At 44.2% G+C, this 21,408-nt stretch overlaps 1 protein-coding gene across 3 annotated transcripts in view; it reads left to right on the forward strand.

The window, feature by feature from the left end:
- Positions 1-21,408, forward strand: part of dgkb (diacylglycerol kinase, beta) — a 1,139,682-nt gene that overhangs the window by 405,121 nt on the left and 713,153 nt on the right. For all 3 annotated transcript variants that reach the window (XM_070881012.1, XM_070881013.1, XM_070881014.1), the window contains exon 16: positions 4,185-4,345. In XM_070881012.1, the coding sequence (XP_070737113.1) occupies positions 4,185-4,345 (161 nt within the window). The remainder of the gene's footprint in view (positions 1-4,184; positions 4,346-21,408) is intronic.

Raw genomic sequence — 21,408 nt, forward strand, 5'->3', positions numbered from 1 at the left:
ACTTCCCAATGATGAGGAAAGCTCAGAGTGACAGGGCTTTGGGATTTGCACACATTGCCGGCTTCCCCAAGGTGCAGGGTGCTGTTGACTGTACCCATATTGCCTTGCGAGCACCATTACAGGAGGCGGAGGTGTACCGAAACCGTAAGGGATTCCACTCCCTCAACGTGCAGCTCATATGCGACCATACACAGCGGATAATGGCAGTAAATGCCAACTTTCCAGGGAGCATTCATGATGCGCACATCTTGCATGAGAGCACTGTGTTTGACCTGTTCAAGTCTGAGCCACAAGGTAAATGCTAGATGCTGGGGGACAAAGGGTATAGCCTTGCCACCTGGCTCTTGACCCTCCTGCAGGAATCTCACACAGAAACCAAGCAACGATATAATAAGAGCCATGTAGCCACATGTAATATAATCGAAAAGACAATTGGAGTGCTGAAGCAGCACTTTCGATGCATGGACCACTCGGGAGGCAGGCTGCAAAACTATCCTGAGCAGGTTGCTACGTTCACAGTGGTGTGCTGCATGTTGCATAATTTAGTGATCATGCGAGGACAGGAATTGCCACAGGGGATTGCGGGACCAACTGAGGAGAGAGTGCAGGAGACAGAGGAGGAAGAAGAGGAAAATTAGGGGCAGAAGGATGACAAGGAGCTTCCAGATGATCTCATGGCACCACCCCCTCAACACCATAGAGGAGGGCAGGCGGAGTGTATGCCACTGCAAAATTGGTACGTCAGCAGCTCAATAAATGAACGTTTTCCTTGAATGTGGAGAACTGCGTTTTGGAACCCTGATGACTGTTCCTCCAAAAGTTTGACACTGTACAGGAGAGTGCTTAAATTCAATTCAAACTTTTATGTAAAAGTCTCAAAAATATAGAACAATTTTAAAACTTTGTAAAACTTATAACTATAAAAAAACTAACATCTTTAACAACTTTAATTACAACTTTAACAAAACTTTAACAACTTTAGTAACAATTTCAACAAAACATTTACAACTTTAATAGACTTTTACAAATCAAACTTCAGTTATTCAATGATCAAGTACAACAAAAGACCCTTTATTGTTCTCGGCCATGACCTCGGCCCCATCATCGACCACGTGCTACACCACCCTTGGGACTATTCCCCCCTTTCTTACTCCCGTCTTTCCCTTTCCCACTGCTCCTGAGCCCAGACCTCCCTGTGTTGGTACCAGGCCGTCGTGCAGCTCCACAACCCGAGTGCTGTTGCTGTCGTTGGGGGTCAGACATTGCAGGAACAATAAATGGGGCATCAGAAGAAGCTTTTGATGTGGAAGGCATGGCTTCAGGGCTGGAAGATGATGTCAGCTCCCCACCCTCAGGTGGTGTCGACCTGACTACTATGGCACAGGGACGTTCCGCGCCGTGTCCCGATCCCGTTGATTGCCGCACGGCTTCAAAGGCATCAACGGTCCACTCCATCGCGGTGATCATACGCGACATATTCTCCAACTGCTGATCTGATAGAGTGCCGATGTTTGCGGCTATCATAGCCATGGCTTTGAGCAGCTCTCGACCTATGTCGACGCTGGCCTGTGACAGATGCACCATGTCCTGGTACACGCCTCGTACAGCAACCAACCTTTCCTGCACTAACCTCCGTCGCTGTGGTAAAGGTTCTGCAACAATGGGGGTGCTCTACGCACTGCTTGTTCCCGCAGAATCAGAGGAGCCATGGGGGCCTCCCCTGGCCCACATGGAGCTGGTGTATCCTCCTCCGTCTCCACCCGCACCTTCACCTCCACTGGCTCCAGGATCAGCGGCTCTTCCTCTTCCACTTGGTTTTCCTCATCTCTGCCAGTGGGGAAGTCGGGAGAGGGCTGGGTGATGCCAGAGGTGGAGGCAATGGGTCTGTCATTGTGTCGGTGTGGCCTGAATTGTCCGAGTCTGGAAGTAGAAAACAACATTTATAAATGCTTGGCACCAGGGGAGGGTCAGGGTTACATGAGTACATAGTATAGTGACTTATCACAGTCTTAATTAAATGTCCACCACTGCTGCAGCATTACATATCACAGACAGACAATACATATATGCATTGCGTTACATGCCCCTAACATTGCAGTACACCACATGAGGCCAACATTACAGTGCAATAAACTTACATTACATTACATCAGGCCAACATTACAGTTACATTACATGACATGAGAGGACCGCAACACAGACTGCATTATATTCAACATACCATCCTGTGTGAGTGGGTCAGCTCCAATGCCGGTGGTCGCACGGTTGCTATTCTCAACCAAGGACAGGGCACAGATCTCAATGTCAGTCAGAGGCTACTGGGTTGTGGATCTTCCCCCCGTACACCGCTGATTGGCTGCTATTGCAGATGTCTTCTTCTGCAGAAAGTAAAGTAAATCAAAGTAAAAGTCTTCAATCTATTTAACATCACACACAAACACAGGGTCACACACACACTCACACACAGACACACACATAAAAAACACTGCACTGATTCTCTTGTTGTTACCTGAAAGCATGAATACATTGCCATAACCTTAAGATAAATAACATCATCCGTGTGACACGGAACCTACATTTACATGGTACATGGCACATGGGCAGCGCATAAATAAAATCATTACTTTTGCTACCCTCACCAGGTCGTTCTACCTCTTACAGCATCGTTCCCCGGTGCGTTCCATGGTACTTTTGGAGGACGCAGCCTCCCCGATCTCGTCCCATATCCTGTTGTATTCCTTCAGGGGGTGGGGGGGGCTTTCTACGACCATCCTTCGTTAGCTCGGAGTACCTCTCGAGAAGTGCAGGTAACTCTGTCTCATCGAAGGCGAGCACCCTCAACCTCCTGTCCTCCTCGATGTTCCTGCACTTTGATTTTTTTTTAACATTTCCATAATATTTCTGGTGTTATGATTTTTGCTTTGGAAAATATGTCTTCTTATTCTTCAAACTGTAGAATTATTAGTTGTTAATATTTTTAAACTCTGCAATGTGTTTTTAAAGTAACTGCCTGTCGCTCTCGCTCCCTCCTTTTCAAGTCACTGCGCATGCGCTGGTGACCCCTGACGCCCGAAATCGCGGGTAAAACGTTTCTGGGAAAAAAAACAGGAAAAGAAAATTGCGCATGCACAGTTCAGTGCCGCACCATCCATCAAGAAAAAGTCGATCTGGATTGACTACTAGGTTATATACCACCTACTGCAGACCACTGGCATACCGCTGACATAATCCTGGAAAAATTATGACCAACTTTGTCTTCTTCGGTTGCAGCGGTATGCGGCGGTTTGAAACGATGCACCGCCGGCATACTGCTGAGAAATGGTCGGACCTTATGCATCAACTCATTTCAGGCCCCTAATGTTTAAAGGTGATCGTAACTAAATCCCATGGCCATGTGCAGTACAATTGAGTTAAAGTCAAACACGAGCCATAATTTTCCCAGTGCGATGGGCAGTTGTCTAATGTTCGTTGAATGAGTTCCCTGCTGTGTTCAGAGCAGAATTCTGAAACTCCTGCTAGCTGAGCAGTTCTTGGAGTAGGAAGCATTTGTGAAATTGTTATCTTGAGCAAAAGAGAATTATCACATAACATTATAATATTTTTATAAAAACAATTTTTTTAAGAAATTGGGGAATTTCTTTCCCTTAGCCCAGTACTTTTAGCATTTAAAAACCATCTTTTGTTGCACCATTAGCTCTGCTCAAAAAAAGCTAAATAGCGACAATAGTAATTGCTGCACTCGGCATGGAACCATACTTGCCGGGAGCACTGGCTGGTTAATCACACACTGTCGTTGTCTGATTTTCTTTCTATTAATTTCAATTTCCCTTCCTCTGCTTGCACTTGACCGCAGAATCAGTCCTCAAATGTGTGGCTAGCGAGAGCACAGAATCAGTGCCAGCTCTGGGCTTACACTGTGAAGGAATAACTTAATGATTTCTAACACTATTTTGTAACACACCCTAGTTTGTGTTTAATTTGTTAATCAAATGTTGACAGCAGTGTAGAAAATAGAATAGGTATATATTTGGATCTGAAAGTGACCTGGAAATGGACTGTGGTGTGTCTCAGAATGTTAATTTTCAACCCACTATAAGCTTTTTAATTGCATAAAATGGTGCTGTTGATTGGTCATATCAAACATTTTAACCAATGTAACAGAATATTTTTTGTTCCCCTGTAAGGTTATGAAGGAGAGAGTCTGATGAAGATCATTAAAGACATTGAAAACTGCACCGTGGTCATGCTGGACAGATGGAAAATCGAGGTGATTCCAAATGACAAAGAGGAAAAGGGGGACCCTGTACCTTACAGTATTATCAACAACTACTTCTCTATAGGAGTGGTAAGTCTATTAGAGATATTACTACCTCAGTGAGCAATTTTTAAATAGAATTACAACTTGCATGTTGCTGGTACAATTTATATTGTTTCACTGAAATCCTCAGGGATTTCCAATATAGCTGAGAGGCACCTCTGAAGAGAGATTAGAGCCACATTTGACTATTCAGAGTTTCACACTCGGAACTTTGTCCCTTGTAAGCGCTACAATATTTATTATGAGCGGGATACACATGGCATTTCATACAAAAGCAAAATATTACGGATGCTAGAAATCTGAAATAAAAACAGAAAATGTGGGAAATACTCAACAGGTCAGGCAACATCTGTGGAGAAAGAAACAGAGTTAACGTTTCAGGTCGATGGCCCGTCGTCAACTGGAAAAAGTTAGAGATGTAAGAGATTTTTAATCAAGTGTAGGAGCGGAGAAAGGACGGGAAAGAACAAAAGGGAAGGCAGTATCGCCACGCCCCGCCGGTAGAGCCCAGGGCCACTGCGCCGCTGATGATGATGTTATTGCCGTGCGTGGCGACTCATTTTCACCCCGTGGCAGCCTCTTCAATTTGACATCTTTCTTTTTAACATTTATTTATTTAAATCTCTAGCCCAAGGTATTTTCAGTTAAATTTGTCATTTGTTTTTACTTGTTCTATTTTCAAATTCTAACCACTAACTTGTGCTGACTATTTGAGTCCTTCTTCGAGGGTTGGTGGAGGGAATGCTGTGGACGGCATACACATGGGGCACATGCCTAAATATCTGTATCTTTCAATAGATTATATTTGAGGGAAACTAATCTGTGACTTGTGTGTTTAAAATGATAACCCTAGAAAATACCAAATGTTTGCAAAACACATGAGATGTGGGGGAGGGAGGACCAAAATAATTTGGTAATTATAGTCAAAAAAGCTTGTATAATTTTCATGCCTACTGCATGAAGTTGTTTTTATCATGCTTCAGCTCGATGATCTGAAATGTTAGACCTACTTTCCTCTCTTCCCAGATCAACTGTCTGACCTACTGACTGTTTCCAGCATTTTCTGTTTTTATTTCAGAGTTCCAGCATCCAAGTATTTTGCTTTTTTTTAAAACATGCTTCTTACTTTATCCTATCCACAACACCTATAATAAAAAAAAGTTTCATGAGGAAAGTTGAAGACTGATTTTTAGTTCCCTAATCCGAATCAAATTTCAAACTATAGAGGTAATTTTATGAAAGACGCTCCCGGAATGGTCTCTTACATGCGAGAAAGAATTTGCTGTTCATTAATATCTGGAGTAACGCTTACCGCCAATCAAAATGCACCAAGAGACGCACTGCATAGCCCAACAAATCTTGTGCCTTGTTAAAACATACAATGGCTTTCCTAGTGCTTGGAATTTCCTTGACTTTCCTTTAAGCTTTTAGAAGGACAGAATTGATGGTGTCTTTGCTGGTGCTGAAGAACAAGGCACAACCATAGTGCAAGCATCTGATTGGCAAACTGATCTGTGCTGAGTTGGCCGATCTCAGGTGGGATTTTGCTGGAAGCACAAGTGCTGGGCTTGGTGCCCTGTGCTGAGGAGGGGAATATCAGTCCGAGTATCCCGATTGCTATCCAGTGACTTCTACTGGAAAGCAAATTTGTACAGGCCTTAAGTGAAGAAGGGATTAGATTTCTGTGGTGCAAAAGCAAAATACTGCGGATGATGGAAATCTGAAATAAAATCAGAAAATGCTGGGAATACTCAGCAGGTCAAGCAGCATCTGTGGAGAGAGGAACAAGAGTTAACTGTTAACAGAGTTAATAGAACGACTGTTCCAACAAAGGATCATTGACTTGATACGTTAACTCTGTTTCTCTCTCCACAGATGCTACCTGACCTGCTGAGTATTTCCAGCATTTTCTATTTTTATTTTAGATTTGTGTGAGGTGGTCATATGTTCAGAATGCCTGCAAAGATTTAGGGCTAGATATACGTTAAAGCCAAGGAATTTGTTTAGACTAAAAATGGTTAAGTCGTGGCATTTGAAAATTGTCTAAACTGGACGCAAAATTCGTCCTCAGTCCTCATTAAAATGATTGCAGCCATGATTCTCGTCTAAAACCCAAGCTCATTAGTGGTACACTGAAAAGAGGGACCAATATCGGGTGTAGTCTAAACGCAAATAATGATTGTCACCGGCTTTTTTCACTACTTAAAGGGGAGATTCATTGATGCCGCTGCACCTCATTCTCCACATTGTTGGGTGTGCAGCTGCCTCAACAACCATAAGAAGAAGGATACAGCAAAGGCTATGTTCCCCGACAAGATCCCGGCTGTCGTGCTGAAGACTTATGCTCCAGAACTAGCCATGCCTGTAGCCAAGCTGTTCCAGTACAGCTACAACACTGGCACAATGTTGTAATATGTATACACACACACACACATGTATATCTACATACACACATACATGTGCGCACACCGACACACATACGTGCACACATACATACATATCTATTATTAAGGCTGACATGAATTGTGCAGTCTCACTATAGACTGAGTCTGTGGTGAGGCTGTGCAATGTGTGTCGGTCTGTGGTGAGACTGTGCGGTGTGTGTCAGTGTCGGTCTGTGGTGAGACTACAATGTGCGTCGGTCTATATTGAGACTGTACAATGCGTGTCAGTGCATAGTTAGACTGTACAATGTGTGTTAGTCTATAGTGAGTCTGTACAATGTGTGTCAGTGTCAGTCTATAGTGAGCGGTGAGATACTATGGAGGGATGTGATCGGGGCCCAGGGGAAGCGTGAGTTTGGGACCTGGAGCCCAGGGGCAGCACGGGCCAGCCCACACTACGATATGTGTGCACACTAGGTCCGTGCAGCAGAGCTGGTCTCCAGTCATCTTGGTTAATCCTTGCCACTGGACCAAGACCGAGCTCTGTCAAGCCCGTGTGGTGGCTGGTGTGCAACGGTCATCCCACGTTAAAAAAAATCCATGTACAGTCATCTTTCACCCTTCAACATGTAGTTCGGGACCCAGAATATTAGGTAATTCATTGAAACACCTGTGAACTCATCCCTTTTTGGCATGGAAGCAAGACATCCTCGTTTCGAGGGACTGCCTAAGAAGAAAAAGAACACTGGCATCTATCTGACAATGTGGAAAACTGCCCAGGTATATCCTGTCCACAAAAAGCAGGACAAGTACAATCTGGCAAATTACCGCCACGTCGGTCTACTCTCAATCATCAGCAAAGTGATGGAAGGTGTTGTCGACAGTGCTATCAAGCGGCACTTACCAATAACCTGCTCACCGATGCGCAGTTTGGGTTCCACCAGGACCACTTGGCTCCAGACCTCATTACAGCCTTGGTTCAAACATGGATAAAAGGGCTGAATTCCAGAGGTGAAGTGATAGTGACTGCCCTTGACATTTAGGCAGCATTTGACCGAGTGTGGCATCAAGGAGCCCTAGTAAAACTGAAGTCAATGGGAATCAGGGGCAAAACTCTCCACTGGCTGGAGTCATACCTAGCAGAAAGGAAATTGGTTGTGGTGGTTGGAGGTCAATCATCACAGCCCCAGGACATTGCTGCAGGAGTTCCTCAGGGTAGTGTCCTAGGCCCAACCGTCTTCAGCTGCTTCATCAATGACCTTCTCTCCATCATACGGTCAGAAATGGGGATGTTCGCTGCCACAGTGTTCAGTGCCATTCGCAACTTCTCAGATAATGAAGCAGTCCATACCAGCAAGCCCTGGATGACATTCAGGCTTGGGCTGATAAGTGGCAAATAACATTTGCGCTGCACAAGTGCCAGGCAACAATTATCTCCAACAAGCGAGAGTCTTACCATTCTTGATATTATCATTGTTGAATCCCCTGCCGTCAACTTCCTAGGAGTCACTATTGACCAGAAACTTAACTGGACAAACCACATAAATACTGTGGCAACAAGAGCAGGTCAGAGGCTGGGTATTCTGCGGCAAGTGTCTCACCTCCTGACTCCCCAAAGCCTTTCCACCATCTACAAGGCACAAGTCAGGAGTGTGATGGAACACTCTCCACTTGCCTGGATGAGTGCAGCTCCAACGACACTCAAAAAACTCTACACCATCCTGGGCAAAGCAGCCCACTTGATTGGCACCCCATCCACCACCTTAAACATTCACTCCCTCCACCTCCGGTGTACCGTGGCTGCAGTGTGTACCATATACAAGATGCACTGCAGAAACGCGCCAAGGCTTCTTCAGCAGCACCTCCCAAACCCGCAACCTCTACCACCTAGAAGGATAAGGGCAGCAGGCGCATGGGAACACCATCACCTGCAAGTTCCCCTCCAAGTTACACACCATCCTGACTTGGAAGTATATCGCCGTTCCTTCATTGTCGCTGGGTCAAAATCCTGGAACTCCCACCCTAACAGCACTGTGGGAGTACCTTCACCACATGGACTACAGTGGTTTAAGAAGGCGGCTCACCACTACCTTCTCAAGGGCAATTAGGGATGGGCAATAAATGCTGGCCTTACCAGTGACGCCTACATCCCAGGAACAAATATATTTTAAAAAGGAGAAGGAACACATATTGTCGAATCCTGATGGCAGTTCACTGCCCCAGCGAGAGAGACCGGAGGTTTTCGGATGAAGCTTTGGAGGCATTGGTTTTAGTGGCGGAGAGAAAACGGGTGATCCTGTACCCACCAACTGGCAAGTGGCCTACACCACAAATCTGACGGACTATGTGAAGGGAGGTCGCACTGTGATCCCCAGGACCCACCCCCAGTGCAGGATGAAGTTTAACCAGCTATGTGGAAGTGGTGTGAGCAGAAGTCTTTAACAAATAATGAGTGGCTTCTGCATTTTAATCAACACTCCCTATCCCCAAAAATAACTTGAAATGACTAAAACAGCTGTTTCAGTTGCAGGAAGTAGCAAACAGGCATTGAAACTGCAGAACCATGTTAGTTGCAGCTAATTAGTTAAAGGTACCATAACCATCGCTGCTGCAGCTTGCTTCCTGCTGGTAGACGGCAACTCTCCCTGTCATTGTTCTGCGCTGCCATTAAGGTAAGTGGCTATAACAAAGTTGGGAGATCAGACGATCAGTGAGAGTTGCACACCTACTGACATCATGATATCTGTGATGGCAAGGTCCCCAGCGATCTAGTTTACCGGAAGCACTACCAGTCACACCAATATGGCATCCGGTGTTGGAACCGGCATCAGCTTTCAATAGCATTTTGTGGTGCTAACATGTGGCACAAACCACACAAATTTCTCCCCTTTAATGTTTAGACATACATGTGTGGGATGTATATTTGGATGAGTTACTGCAAGTTACCATGGAAGTGCAGCATTATCTACAGTCTTCAGGGGAGGAAGTGAGAAAGGAAGACAAAATTCGAGGGAAAATATTCCACACTGGTGGATGAGTGGCTCTGGAGTATTTTGTAAATTCTTGCATTGGCTGCATTTTATATACTTGCATCTTTTTGCTTCCAGTGATGTGTTCATCAATTTCGTGAATTGAAAATCAACCAACCACTGATCTCTGTGCACTCAGTCTGATTTAGAAGTGGAGCTGGCAGTACATTATTGCATCAGAATTGAAATGACCTTCAAAGGGATTTCTGATTATATAACTGATATTCATGCAGAGAATGATCTAACTTTATTCTGTTGCTGATTCCAGCAGAGGTTTATTAAAGTCTTAGGATAAGGAAAACTGCAAATTACCATATTTTAAGTATACTTATTTAGATATGAAGTGCCTATCACTATGATAATCTATAATTGACATAACTGCCACTTGGTTGACTAGGAATATTAAGGTTCTAAATTATTTACACCAGAGTCCTAGCCAGCAGAACTATGTGATCTTTCTTGGTCCTCTTTCAATGTAATCTGGACCTTCCATTCGGGGCACTGCCAACTGCTTGGTTTGTATGGGATGAAGGGCTCCCTAGCCTAGAATTTGGCCTCCTTAGCACCTCCTGTTATCTCTTCCGGCGGGGCGATAACGGGGCACTAACCACTTGCCGACCAGGCGCAGCGAGATGAATGACTTCGGTGGGGGTTTGCGGCGGTGGTAGGATGTTGCGCCCCGATCTGCTTCACCCGGAGATCATGACATCATTAACGTGTGCATCACCCTGGACCCAAATTTCGGTGCCGGGTGAAAACACCGGCAACTGCAGGTGGCCATGATTGGGAGGCTGGGTGCTTCAGGGGTGAAAGTTAAAGGTGAGGTGGCTGAGGTAAGTAAAAACATTTCAAAATGGTGTATCTAATTTTTTTAGCTTCCTCTTTGGCCGCAATCGATCAGCCCGGCATTCTGGAGGCATTGGTTTTAGTGGTGGAGAGAAAGCGGTGTATCGGGCTGATCAGGACACATTGCAGCTGCTGTCGGGGACCAGGTAAGTGGTCCCAATTCAGAGCCTGCTGTGATGAAGGGAGGGAAGGATCCTCCGAATGCAGCAGCACTGCATGGCCCATTGTACAGCACTGCACAACTGCCACCCCGCCTGTGTCCTGTTGCTCTCCAGGAAGGAAGTGGAGCGCTTGATTTAGCACTCTATTTCCTTCCTGGGACACAAACCCCACATTTTTTTTTTAAATTGAAAAGCATTAACGCCTGCCACTAATTTTTTCAACTTTTTACAAGTTAACACCCTGAATGGGGTGCTCCCAAATTTCTCCCCCTCTGTCTTTTGGTATTGAAACATTTGAAAAGTTTAACAGCAGCATTCTTCCTCACCAGATAACTAGCTAAGTGCTGTGAAATTAAAATAATTACATAAATGTTTGCTCAGGCCAGATTTAAAAGTCATCATGGAGGTATGGGGAAGGGTTTTACTACTGCATCAAATTATAGATGTAGTTCAAAGTGAAATCTCATTTTGAATTACAGGAGTAAATCAGAATATTATATTCAACTATGATTAAGCAGTGACTGTGTTATAAAAAGTGGTCGTGTCGGTGCAGTATTTCCTTCATGAGATATTTCCTTGTTATGCATTGCTTAAAAGAACCATTGTCAACCTTTTGGCTATTTCCTACAACTCAGTATGAGTTTTCAGCTGATCAACATGATTACATTATCACCATGTATTCAAATCATTGTGTTGTGTATTGCGTGCATATACCCTTGTGTTTTACGAGTGACATCAAGCAGAAGTAGCACTATTGGAGGTTACCGGAACTGATAGAATTAAACAGAAAACTAATTTATATCTTTTTTCATATTAGATTTTTCCAACTTGTTATGGCTTCTGCTAACAACATTTGCTCACAGTCATGGGGGCTCTACTAGCAATCCCCCTTACATTTGAGTATCTTCGGGAGACGGAATGGAGGCAGCGAAGAAGAAGAGATGATGCTCGGAAAGGGAGGAGGAGAAGGGACATGAGGGCTCTCAAGAGAAGGTCTTACCCACCTCGGGTGTTCCGATAGTATTTTTCTTACCTCTACTTAACCGAGGAGCGGTGTATTAGGAGGCTCTGCTTCACCAAGGAAATGCTCACAGAACTCTGCCACTTCCTGCAACCAGACCTGCAGCCTCAGAGCAGGACGACCATGTCCTCCTAGTAGCCCTCAATGTCACTGTGGCCCTCAATTTCTTTGCCGCTGGTTGGTGTCCATCACTGCATCCGGGAAGTTTCAGAGACTCTCTATATCAGGAGAAGGGACTACATTGTCTTCTCTCTGAACAGAGAGAAGCATGACAAGTGCACACATGGCTTTGCCAGGATAGCGGGATTCCCCATGGTGCAGGGCACCATCGACTGCACACACATGGTTTTGCAGGTACCGTATACCAATCCTGAGATGTTCCGTAACTGCAAAGGCTACCACTCACTATATATATGCAGCTGTTGTGCAACCACACCCAGCGCATCTTAATGGTCAATGCCCGCTATCCTGGCAGAATTCATGATGCTTTCATCCTGCACCAGTCTGGTGTGCCAGCATTCTTCCAGCCACCACATCAAATCCGAGGATGGCTGCTCGGAGTCAAGGATTATCTGCTCTGCAGCTGGCTGATGACTCCCTTCTGCAACCCCACCACTCGTGGCCAGCACTCATGCTGCCACAAGGCATGTCATCAAGCAGACAATTAGGCTACTGAAGCAACAGTTCCGCTGCCTTGACCGTACACGCCGGAACGGGTGACTCATTTTGTGCTGGTCTGCTGCATGCTCCACAACTTGGCCATCATGTGGGTGCAGCCCTTGCTACCAGGGATTGTGGGACCACTTCAGCAGGAGGAGGGAGGGAAGAGGAGGAGGGAGGAGGTAGGCAGCAAATTCCCGTTCTGGATGGGCTGTCCATGAACACCTCATCAGACTCCGATTCCAGTGAATGGAATCCCAGATCCCCATTGCTCACCACTTCCCCATTATACCATTCCTCTGTCACAGAACATCACAATGTCCTCCTGGGCACAAAGCTGAAATGAGAGCCACCACAAAGCACACATTCCAAACAGAAATCATAAATTTATCCGAATACAATCGAAATTACAATATCAACGAATCACCCTTGTGCATTCCCTTAATGTCTGTCATTTGTGTGCCTTTACTTATGCAGTGCTTCCCAGAGGCTGGTGGGGCAGAGTACAGATGGCCTTGTATGATGACCTCGAACAGATGTGGATCGAAAAGACCCAGCTGTAGACTGCATCACCTCGGCATGGGTGGCAGCAGTCTGGGTTGGCTGGCTGATGGACAGGGGTAAAGGCAATGGCGGAATGGCAGTGCTGGGAGGAGGAATGCTGTCATCCTGAGAGAGGACGACAGGTTCTTGTTTCACAGACCCACTGCATCTCCTCGGGGCAGCACCTCAGCATTCCTAGCAATTGCTGGCATGCTGCGACACACTGCAAGCTCTTTTAGAGACTTGTAATCCCAGTGACGATCGGAGCCGTCTGAGCTTCCACTGCAGCACTGAGATGTTGGGTCACTTCTGCAAGTGCTGCAATGGAAGCTGCGACATCGCCCATCATAGAAACATAGAAACATAGAAAATAGGTGCAGGAGTAGGCCATTCGGCCCTTCGAGCTTGCACCGCCATTCAATGAGTTCATGGCTAAACATGCAACTTCAGTACCCCATTCCTGCTTTCTCGCCATACCCCTTGATCCCCTTAGTAGTAAAGACTACATCTAACTCCTTTTTGAATATATTTAGTGAATTGGCCTCAACAACTTTCTGTGGTAGAGAATTCCATAGGTTCACCACTCTCTGGGTGAAGAAGTTTCTCCTCATTTCGGTCCTAAATGGCTTACCCCTTATCCTTAGACTGTGACCCCTGGTTCTGGGCTTCCCCAACATTGGGAACATTCTTCCTGCATCTAGCCTGTCTAAACCCATCAGAATTTTAAACGTTTCTATGAGATCCCCTCTCATTCTTCTGAACTCCAGTGAATACAAGCCCAGTTGATCCAGTCTTTCTTGAGATGTCAGTCCCGCCATCCCGGGAATCAGTCTGGTGAACCTTCGCTGCACTCCTTCAATAGCAAGAATGTCCTTCCTCAAGTTAGGAGAGCAAAACTGTACACAATACTCCAGGTGTGGCCTCACCAAGGCCCTGTACAACTGTAGCAACACCTCCCTGCCCCTGTACTCAAATCCCCTCGCTATGAAGGCCAACATGCCATTTGCTTTCTTAACCACCTGCTGTACCTGCATGCCAACCTTCAATGACTGATGTACCATGACACCCAGGTCTCGTTGCACCTCCCCTTTTCCTAATCTGTCACCATTCAGATAATAGTCTGTCTCTCTGTTTTTACCACCAAAGTGGATAACCTCACATTTATCCACATTATACTTCATCTGCCATGCATTTGCCCACTCACCTAACCTATCCAAGTCGCTCTGCAGCCTCATAGCATCCTCCTTGCAGCTCACACTGCCACCCAACTTAGTGTCATCCGCAAATTTGGAGATACTACATTTAATCCCCTCGTCTATATCATTAATGTACAATGTAAACAGCTGGGGCCCCAGCACAGAACCTTGCGGTACCCCACTAGTCACTGCCTGCCATTCTGAAAAGTACCCATTTACTCCTACTCTTTGCTTCCTCACACGCAGCATCATGACTAAATCTACATGATCTCTCCTGGATTAATCCATTATTTCCACCCTTGAAATTATGGGCTCGAAGCTCTGCGAAAAAACCCGGCCAATGTTGGTGCTAGACTCCTCCATGCTCCTTGACACTAACAAAAGGCTCACTGATACGCTTGCTATTGCATCTTGTATTTCCGTCTGCATGCCCATCACCCTTCTTCTGAAGGCCGTTCTCCATTTCGAGGTCGTCATCTGAGTCCTGCGCAGCCTTTTTCTGAGCTGATTTCTGCGAGTGTCAGATGCACTGATGGTGTGTCTTCTTCTTCTCCTCTATCACTCTTCTCCACAACTTCAGGGACAGGCTGGCTTGCTTGTTCTTGGGTATCTTAAAGCAGAAAGGTACAAGGGTTGGGTTATGGTTAAGAGAGGGCGCGGAAAGCAAGATAAACATGCATACACCATCAGCAGCTTGTAGATGACAAATTACTGTGGATTGCGGGGGAAGTGAGATGTGAGATGAAGGATTAGGTATGACCATACCTTCATTATCAGCAATGGTTTTAACTTCTGCACTGGCCACAAACTCCGTCACTGCCGCGCCCCCCCCCCACCCCCCCGAATGATGTCAAGCACCGATTCCTTCAGGTCGGTGAGGTTTTGTATTGCGGCTTGACTGCCTCCCATCTGCTGTTGATCCCTCTGTTTGGTTAGAGATAAACTGACCATTTGCCAACTCGAATGTCCTTCAACATGTCCTGTTTGATGCTTCTTCCTGTTTGAATTAAAAAATTATAGTGGCCCATCCCCCGAGGCTACTTTCAAGCAGCTGGTTTACAGATGATTTTCTCCTCCCACAAGCCTTCACCACTTTGAACGGGCACAGGCAATTAGCACTGGCCCTTGATACGCCCTTTTTCAGACCAAATCCAATTTCTAGGCCATAGTGGTTTTGACTTGCTTGGCTCCATTTCAGTAGTACCACAAGACTCTCACTTGGGATTCTCACATTGAGAATCAGGAACTCAGAATCCAGCAGAGAGCGAGAGGATGATGTTTTCCTGCTCTTTCTAGAAATTTATAAGAGGTCCAAATTAAATTAATGCAGACATTTTTAACTCATATAAAAATTAATATAAGTTTACAGCCAGTTTGATGAACGGTTTCGCTGTAATCTCTACTGCAATGTCATGCCAAGCTATTCTGAGAACATGTCAGCAAGCTCACTGCAGGCCAGGCTTGGTGCTTGCAATGAGCTTAGTTTACCACAAGCTTTGCTGCAATTTCACTTTCTACTTAGCTTAAATGTAAATTTAAACTCAACACAAATTCTGAACATTAGGTGACAGAGTCCATGGTGAATTTGCAATGTATATTATCCATCGCTAGGAATAAAACAAGTAAATGATGGAGATGTGCAAAGCAAATTTAAAATATGACATTAATCAAGAGTCTTCCTGCATCTCATTGAAAGCCAGTGACTCAAGAATTTATCCAACAACTATCTCAAATCAGTGTTCAATTTACAGAAGAAGATACAGGGCTCAGTGGTGAGCTTGGGCCATGTGATTATTTTTGATTTGCTCTATCAAAGAGCTGGCACAGACACAGTAGACCGAATGGCCTCCTTCTATGCTATGATCTTCTATAGTTAGAGAAGGGGAAAAAAAATCAACCATAGTTTTAACCTTGGCAAATATTTAGTGAGGCCATTAATGAGCTCAGCTGTGGTGCTCTCCATGATCAAAAAGTATGAAGAAGCTCAATGTATTAATTTGAATTGAATAACAGTTGGGTGGGCTCTATAAAGGGCAAACATTCAGCTCCGTCAGGTTATCGCCATGGCCCTGAAGACAGGAATCTACCCTTTTCAATCTTCAACTTGCAGCCCTGCTCCATTTTTAAAGCAGGGGGGTTACATCTATTGTGAGAGAAATCTTGAGCAAAGCGAATATTTTTGGTTCCAGTGGAAATTTCCATTCATGTTATGAGCTAAATACAAATCTGTTAAGTTAGCACCAGGTCTGCAAAATCTGTTACCTGCAGCCAACAGCTGCTCTCCAAGTTGGAGCTAAACCTATTTGATGAGCTTCTGCCAAAGTTCCCAATACCAATCCCCAATACCATTGCATCTAGCAAGCAATTGGAACAAGTAACTAACTTCATTCCGTACCACAAGCTATAATTCAGTCAGTGCTGTGAGAGTATAAGGCCACCCACTAAAAAATACTCTGGAACTAGACTGTACATGTGAATGATTCATAAATGGAGATGTAGCTAATTTTAGAGACCAAACTTGTACCTGCTCGCCTGCAGCTGTATTTCTGTTTGGTCAGCATTAGCAATGAAAAGAAACCCCATTCATCACTTTCAATACTATGATTTGAATTATGAATTATTAATAAAATTTGTATAATTTCGAACATTGAATTTTATTGAACAACTTTCACTGATATTTTTCCATCCTCTTACCTCCCCTTCCTCATTTAGCATCATCAACTCGGTTTGGTACCAAAGCGAAATCAAAGATTTAATACAAAGTCTAAATATATGTGGAATTAAGTACACAAAATATAAACTGTAAACTGACAAAGTTTCAAACACAGCTGCCTGCAGGATGTGTCTATGCATCTTAAGAAGCATTTGGAAGATCAGCCTCCAGACAGTTATAAACTTTAGTTTACTTCACCTTAAGGGGCAAATGTAATTGGTGATATAGGCCCAGGCTTGCAAGCTGTCAAAGATGAAATGCTATAAATCTGAATTTTAATTACATGAAGCAGCTAAAAATGGAATGAGGAAATCATGGAGGCTTTTTTGTGGTTTGCTGGTTTGAATCTGTTGGAGCATGCCTTACTTTCCTCACTGCAAAACATAAGCAGTGCAATATTCATAAATATATAAACATCTAATGACACAATTTTGTTCATAGATTGTGTTGTATGTGTATTTATAATACAAGATAATAAGAAGTCACTTCCACTGTATTCAATAATACTATTTAATGGAAAAAATATATTAATTGCTTGATTTTTTTCCAGCAATTACGTACCCAAGCATCTTGTGCCAGTGGAATATTTCTCTATGTAAAACAATCCCCCCAGTGCTCTAGTTTAAATGGGGTTATATAGCTCTTCTGTGTTCGTGTATTGATTCCTTCAAGATTGTGTATTTCTGGAAGGATGAAACATCTGCCTATATTCACAGATCTAGCACACCTGCCCAGTGTTGTTTATGAAAGCATAGTTTGAAATTGTTACCGAAAATGCTGTGCGGAGGAGACAGATTCAAAACTCAATACTTGGAACAATGGATTGTGTTTCTTCTGGTGTTAGGTCAGAAAGTCATTCTAGACTCTTTGGTACATCAACTAGTTCCCAATCACAGGCCTCAATGCTACCGCTGCCCTCTCCCCCGCCCCCCCCTCCCCCCATGATGAGTGGTAGAGGTTTAGAGAGGGGCCTAAAAATGTAAAAATGGGGAACTCCTCCCCAATCTGCTGCCTGCGCACCCGTTGCCATTTTTACAGCGGCAGGTTCGTGTTGTGCGAGTAGCCTGTCTTCGAGTGTCGAAAGAAGAGAGCTTATGAGAGTAAACTAGCAAGAAATATAAAAACAGACAGTAAGAGCTTCTGCAGGTATATAAAAAGGAAGCGAGTTGCTGAAGTCCCTTAGAGGATGAGACCGAGGAATTAATAATGGGAAACAGAGAAATGGCGGAGACTTTGAACAAATATTTTGTATCGGTCTTCACAGTAGAAGACACTAAAAGCATCCCAATAATTGATAATAAAGGGCTATTGGATGGGGTGGTGGGGGGAGGGGGGCGGCAGGGACTTAAAACAATCACTATCACTATAGAAAAAGTGCTAGGCAAACTAAAGGTACTCAACTCCCCTGGACTTGATGGCCTACATCCTAGGATCTTAAAAGAGGTAGCTACAGAGATAGTGAGATACAGAGATGCATGGGTTGTAATTTCCCAAAATTCCCTGGATTCTGAAGAGGTCCCAGCAGACTGGAAAACCGCAAATGTAACACCCTTATTTAAGAAAGGAGGGCGACAGAAAGCAGGAAACTATAGATCAGTCAGCCTAACATTTGTCATTGGGAAAATGCTGGAGTCCAGCATTAAGGAAGTAGTAGCAGAACATGTAGAAAATCATAATGCAGTCAAGCAGAGTCAGCATGATTTTATGAAAGGGAAATCATGTTTGACAAATTTGCTCGGGTTCTTTGGGGATGTAATGAGCAGGGTGGATAAAGGGAAACCAGTAGATGTTGTGTATTTGGATTTCCAGAAAGCATTTGAAAAGCTGCAACATAAAAGATTACTGCACAAGATAAGAGCTCACGGGGTTGGGGACAATATATTCGCATGGAGAGAGGATTGGCTAACTAACAGAAAGCAGAGAGTTGGGATAAATGGATAATTTTCAGGTTGGCAAACTATAACTAGTGGGGTGCCACAGGGATCAGTGCTGGGGCCTAAACTATTTACAATTTATATCAATGACTTGGATGAAGGGACCCAATGTAATGTAGCCAAATTTGTTGATAATACAAAGATAGGTGGGAAAGCAAGTTGTGAGCAGGATGCAAATAATCTCAAAGGGATATAGATAGGCTAAGTGAGTGGGAAAAATTTTGGCAGATGGAGTATAATGTGGGAAAATGTGAACTTATCCACTTTGTTAGGAAAAATAAAAAAGCTAATTATTATTTAAATGGGGAAAGATTACAAAATGTAGTGGTACAGAGGCATCTGGAGGTCCTTGTCCATGAAACACAAAAAGTTAGCATGCAGGTACAGCAAGTAATTAGGAAGGCAAATGGAATGCTGGCCTTTATTGCAAGGGGGATGGAGTATAAAAGTAGGGAAGTCCTGCTACAACTGTACAGGACATTGGTAAGACCACACCTGGAGTACTGCGTACAGTTTTGGTCTCCTTATTTAAAGAAGGATATACTTGCACTGGAGGCAGTTCAGAGAAGGTTCACGAGGTTGAATCCTGAGATGAAGGGGTTGTCATATGAAGTAAGATTGAGCAGGTTGGGCCTATACTCATTGGAGTTTAGAAGACTTAGAGGTGATCTTATTGAAACGTGTAAGATTCTGAGGGGTAGATGCAGAGAGAATGTTTCCCCTTGTGGGGGAATCTAGAACTAGGGGACATAGTTTCAGAATAAGGGATCGCCCATTTAAAACGGAAATGAGGAGGAATTTCTTCTCAGACGGTCATGAATCTTTGGATTTCTCTACCTCAGAGAGCTGTTGAGGCTGAGTCATTGAATGTATTTAAGGTGGAGATAGACAGATTTTTGAAAGATAAGGGTTATGGGGAGCTGGTAGGGAAGTGGAGTTGATCAGATTAGTCATGGTTTTATTGAATGTCGGAGCAGGCTCGAGGGGTCAAATGGCCTACTCCTGCTCCTATTTCTTATGTTCTTATGTTTTTCTGACAGATTATTAACATATTTTAATTGGGCTCCCACAGTGCAATTGAGAGCCTGATTTAAATTTAACAGTTGTCGCTCGGGTTTCCCAGAGCTCGGGAAACCTGGCAGGGAGGTGGGAGCTGCCAGCTCAAGAAGCTAAGTGCCTTTTACAGCAATCCTTGCAGGCCAGGAGAAGAAGGTGTGCTCCCACGATCCCTCGAGGAAGCTTTTGGCTTCCCCTCTGCTGATTGCGGCCTCTCTCTCCCCCCGGCCTCGATCCTTGTCCTTTACCCAATCCTTCCCTAAGCCCCGATCTCTTGTTCCCAATTGCTCTGCTGAGGCCTCCTACTGCTAGTTTTCACACTCGGCAGCTGGCCAGACTGTCAAATTGATCGGCTGCTGGACGAGAAACAGAAGAAAAAAATTACAATGAGATCCTCTGCTAAATTTGGCAGGACCTCCGCATTCCCGGCCTTGCTGAGTTCTCCCCCCATTACTGCGCTCCCCCGCACTGTCCTCGCCTCACTGGAAATATCAAGGCCATAATGTCTCTTTGCTATTTAATAAAGATATTTTATAAAAACAAGAACCTTTCCTGCAAAATTCAACTTCTGTTTGCATTTAAAGTTGTGAACAAAGATAGTCAATCCACAAAGCTTGTTATCATTTATTTTTTCAGGTTTTATTTTTAGGGTGAATTTTTCTGCTTAACAAAGGGATGTTACTGTGAAGGAGTGGAATATATTTCCAATTCAAGCATTTAGCAACCACATTAAGCTCTTCCAGTACCAGCTGTGGTACAGCTAGATGCAGAGTAAAGCTTCCTCTGCTCCCAGACTTCCCCTTTTTTACTGCTTTATCTGCATTTGTATAAAATATATTTGTTCTTCCCCTACACCACATGATGGTTTTTTAACTTCTTGCCAGAGCTATTATTGGCCTAGTATTGCCCAAGGCTTTCCAACCATTTTGGTGGGGAACCAAACTTGGAGATAGTGCTGGCAGTAGGACTCAGTATTTATGTAGAACCACGAAGAACACTTCTCCTGAAAATTGCCACAGGCAGGCCAAGGTTCCACCCCTCCCTCTAACCCCATTGCAACTGCAATCTGCCTGTTTTTCAGGCGTCAAACGGGCAGCCAGCAGTTGAAAATCACATGTATAGATTTTGCCCACGCAACTTAAGGCTCAGATAGATGGGAAGGGGCACATTTATTACAGGCATTGCTAACACAAAATAGCCAATTTTACAGATAAGTCCACTTGTTTTTTCAGAATTGTATAATTTTTTTATATATTTATTTTATTTTATCTGTGAGATTTGATTGGTAAATTTTGTGCTACTTGCTGGTTTGTAAATGGTAGCTTTGTGAAAAAGAAAACACTTTTTCATATTAGGAACATAGGGCTAGAACCTCCACTTTTGTGCTTATCGTCCAAAAATGGGCAATATTTCCGGCGTGGTGGTAAAAAAGTATTTTCAGATCGTAAGTTTCTCGCCCATTCTCAAAGCACCTAGTCTCCATTTTTGAAAATGGGCGTTACCGCAAGCGATATGAAATAGGCATTAGCATAACATTTTTTGACCTT

The sequence above is a fragment of the Pristiophorus japonicus genome, chromosome 5 (assembly GCF_044704955.1).
Source record: "Pristiophorus japonicus isolate sPriJap1 chromosome 5, sPriJap1.hap1, whole genome shotgun sequence".
Lineage (NCBI taxonomy): Eukaryota > Metazoa > Chordata > Chondrichthyes > Pristiophoridae > Pristiophorus > Pristiophorus japonicus.